We start from the raw sequence: 3,093 nt of genomic DNA, 5'->3' as shown, positions 1-3,093 counted from the left end.
TACAAGACTGTTGTTAAGATTACAATGCTATATGTAAAGCCCTTTGAAGCACTGAGGGGGCTGTTCAGCCAAGGCTTCCTCTCCAGAGCCAGGCAGTACAGGAACGTTTAGCCAATTTCCTAAAAGCAGCAAGCAAGGAGACCTAAGAACACCCATGCTGGGGCAGCTACCAAAAAGGCCCTGCCACTGTCCGATCTTCCACCACAGTACTTAATCTCAGTGTCTTCCTTCCCGCAGCCGTCCAAAATCCCGCAATGGCTTATTCGGTCGCAGTCCTTTTCCTGGCTTGTGTGACGACTCTCCTTCGCGGCCTCGAGGCCTCCCCGTGCCCTCCGCTTCCTGTGCCAAGCAACGCCACCGAGTTCTCCTGCTCCTCCCCGTCTCTTCAGGAGTTCCCGACAGGCTTCCCCGAGGGGACTCTGCTCATCTCCGTCGAGTTCACCAACATCTCCCAGATTGGCGCAGATGCGCTCGTGGGCCTCCACAAACTGCAGGAGCTTCACCTCTCCAACAACAAGCTGAGATCTCTTCCCGGCGGTCTCTTCCGTGACCTCCCGGACTTGGCCGCTCTGGATCTCACCCGCAACCTCCTCGAGGACCTGCCTCCAGGGATCTTCCAGAACTCCAGAGCCCTGAGGCAACTGTCTCTCCACGAGAACCAGTTGGCCACCCTGCGGCCATCTTGGTTTCACCCCTTGCGTCAGCTCGACATGCTCGATCTCTCCCACAACCAGTTCAAGGACGTGCCCCCCTTCTGCTTCGGCCGGCTGGCGAACCTGACGAACCTGGATCTCTCCTTCAACTTCCTCTGCACTTTGGCTCCCCAAATTCTTGAAGGACTACCCCGTCTAGAGAAGCTGGTCCTGGAAGGTAACCATCTCCGGTCCATCGTGGACGGGGCCTTCCAGGGTGTTCCAAGCCTGAAGTTTCTCTTCCTCCAAAACAACACTTTGGCCAGTCTCCCGGCGGGGCTCTTCGAGCCGCTGAACCACCTAACCCTGTTGGACGTCTCCCACAACAAGCTTGCCTCGTTCGCGGCGAAGTTTTCGAGGCAGGCGACGGAGCTCGGTCTCGATCTGTCGGGCAACCCCTGGGCGTGCGACTGCCGCATGAACGCTCTGGTGACCTGGCTGAAGCGATATTCCGTCTCACTCTGGGCTGAGAAAGAAACCATCTGTGCCAGCCCAAAGTACCTGGAAGGTCAGGTGGTAACGTCTCTCGCCCCTGGCAAATTTGGCTCCTGCTGAACCCTACAGAGATATTTTTACGCGCTCCCTCCTCCCCCAACTAGAATACGTGGTGTGTTCTACCAGCGTGGTGCAGTGGTTAAGAGCGGTGGTTTGGAACGGTGGACTCTAATCTGGTGAACCGGGTTTGATTTCCCCACTCCTCCACCTGAGCAGCACACTCTAATCTGGTGAACCTGGTTGGTTTCCCCACTCCTACACACGAAGCCAGCTGGGTGACCTTGGGCTAGTCACACTCTCTCAGCCCCACCTACCTCACAGGGTGTCTGTTGTGGGGAGGGGAAGGGAAGGGCATACAAGCCAGTTTGATTCTCCCCTTAAGTGGCAGAGAAAGTCAGCATATTAAAACCAACATTATTATTATTTCTTCTTCTTCTTATGTGTGTGTGTGTTTAGTGCCGTCAAGTCGCTTCTGACTCATGGCGACCCTATGAATCAATGTCCTCCAAAACGTCCTATCTTTGACAGCCTTGCTCAGGTCTTGCAAATTGAGGGCTGTAGCTTCCTTGATTGAGTCCATCCAGCTCTTGTTGGGTCTTCCTCTTTTCCTGCTGCCCTCAACTTTTCCAAGCGTGATTGTCTTTTCTAGTGACTCTTGCCTTCTTCTTCCCTGTCTTTCCTAGTGACTCTTGCCTTCTTCTTCTTCCCTGTCTTTCCTAGTGACTCTTGCCTTCTTCTTCTTCCCTGTCTTTCCTAGTGACTCTTGCCTTCTTCTTCTTCCGTCTTTCCTAGTGACTCTTGCCTTCTTCTTCCCTGTCTTTTCTAATGACTCGTGCCTTCTTCTTCTTCCCTGTCTTTCCTAGTGACTCTTGCCTTCTTCTTCTTCCCTGTCTTTTCTAATGACTCTTGCCTTCTTCTTCTTCTTCCCTGTCAAATCGCAACCAATTTATGGCAATCCCAGCAAGGGTCCTTCAAGTCAAGTGAGCGGCAGAAGTGGTTTGCCATTGCCTTCCTCTGCACAGCCTTCCTTGGTGGTCAGTAGGGTTGCCAACCTCCAGGTGGCGGCTAGAGATCTCACATTATTACAAATAACCTCCAGGCAACAGAGATCAGTTCAGCTGGAGAATATGGCCGCTTTGGAAAGGTGGACTCTATGGCATGATACCCCATTGAAGTCCCTCCACCCATCAAACCCCGCCCTCTTCAGGCTCCACCCCCAAAATCTCCAGGTCTTTCCCAACCTGGGAGCTGGCATCCCTAGTGGTCACCCATCCAAGTACCAGCCCTGCTTAGTTTCCAAGATCAGGCTACACCATGCCGCCTTCCCTCCCCCCAACTAGAACAGTAGTGTTAAATTTTACAAAATGTCCACAAGTTTTGAAGGCGGTGTTTGATCTGAACAAGCTCAAAGCAAATTTACCTTGATAGTTAGGCGAGTACAACATTTTACTACCCCCATCCCAAGGAGTGCCCTGACCTGGATGGCCCAGGCTAGCCTGATCTCCTCAGATCTCAGAGGCTAAGCAGGGTCAGCCCTGGTTAGTATTTGGATGGGAGACCACCAAGGAAGACCAGGGCTGCTGTGCAGAGGAAGGCACTGGCAAACCACCTCTGTTAGTCTCCTGCCATGAAAACCCCAAAAAGGAGTCGCCATAAGTCGGCTGCAACTTGAAGGCACTTTACACACATCCCAAGGAGTATACATTTCAGAAATTACTTAGTTAAGGATCTTTAGGTCAAACTGTATTTTTAAAGTGAAGCAAAAGGATTTTCCCTTTTGAAATGCGCGCATGGGACTTAGGTCCATTTCACTGATTACACAGGAGAAAACAGAGGTGTGTGCCGAGGGATGAAAATAAACAGACGGCCCTGAAATCTGGGGCAAACTGAGAATGATCCCAAGTAA

General features: G+C 52.1%; 1 protein-coding gene across 1 annotated transcript; it reads left to right on the top strand.

The window, feature by feature from the left end:
* The first annotated feature begins 254 nt into the window (after nucleotides 1-254).
* On the top strand, nucleotides 255-1,247 carry LRG1 (leucine rich alpha-2-glycoprotein 1). The gene has a single exon (XM_056845436.1). It carries the CDS (start codon nucleotides 255-257, stop codon nucleotides 1,245-1,247), a length of 993 nt encoding a protein of 330 aa, XP_056701414.1.
* Nucleotides 1,248-3,093: the final 1,846 nt, after the last annotated feature.

This window comes from Euleptes europaea, chromosome 2 (assembly GCF_029931775.1).
Source record: "Euleptes europaea isolate rEulEur1 chromosome 2, rEulEur1.hap1, whole genome shotgun sequence".
In the NCBI taxonomy this organism is placed as follows: domain Eukaryota; kingdom Metazoa; phylum Chordata; class Lepidosauria; order Squamata; family Sphaerodactylidae; genus Euleptes; species Euleptes europaea.
The sequence above is the reverse complement of the archived record's forward strand: the minus strand, read 5'-3'. Positions and strand labels throughout refer to the sequence as shown.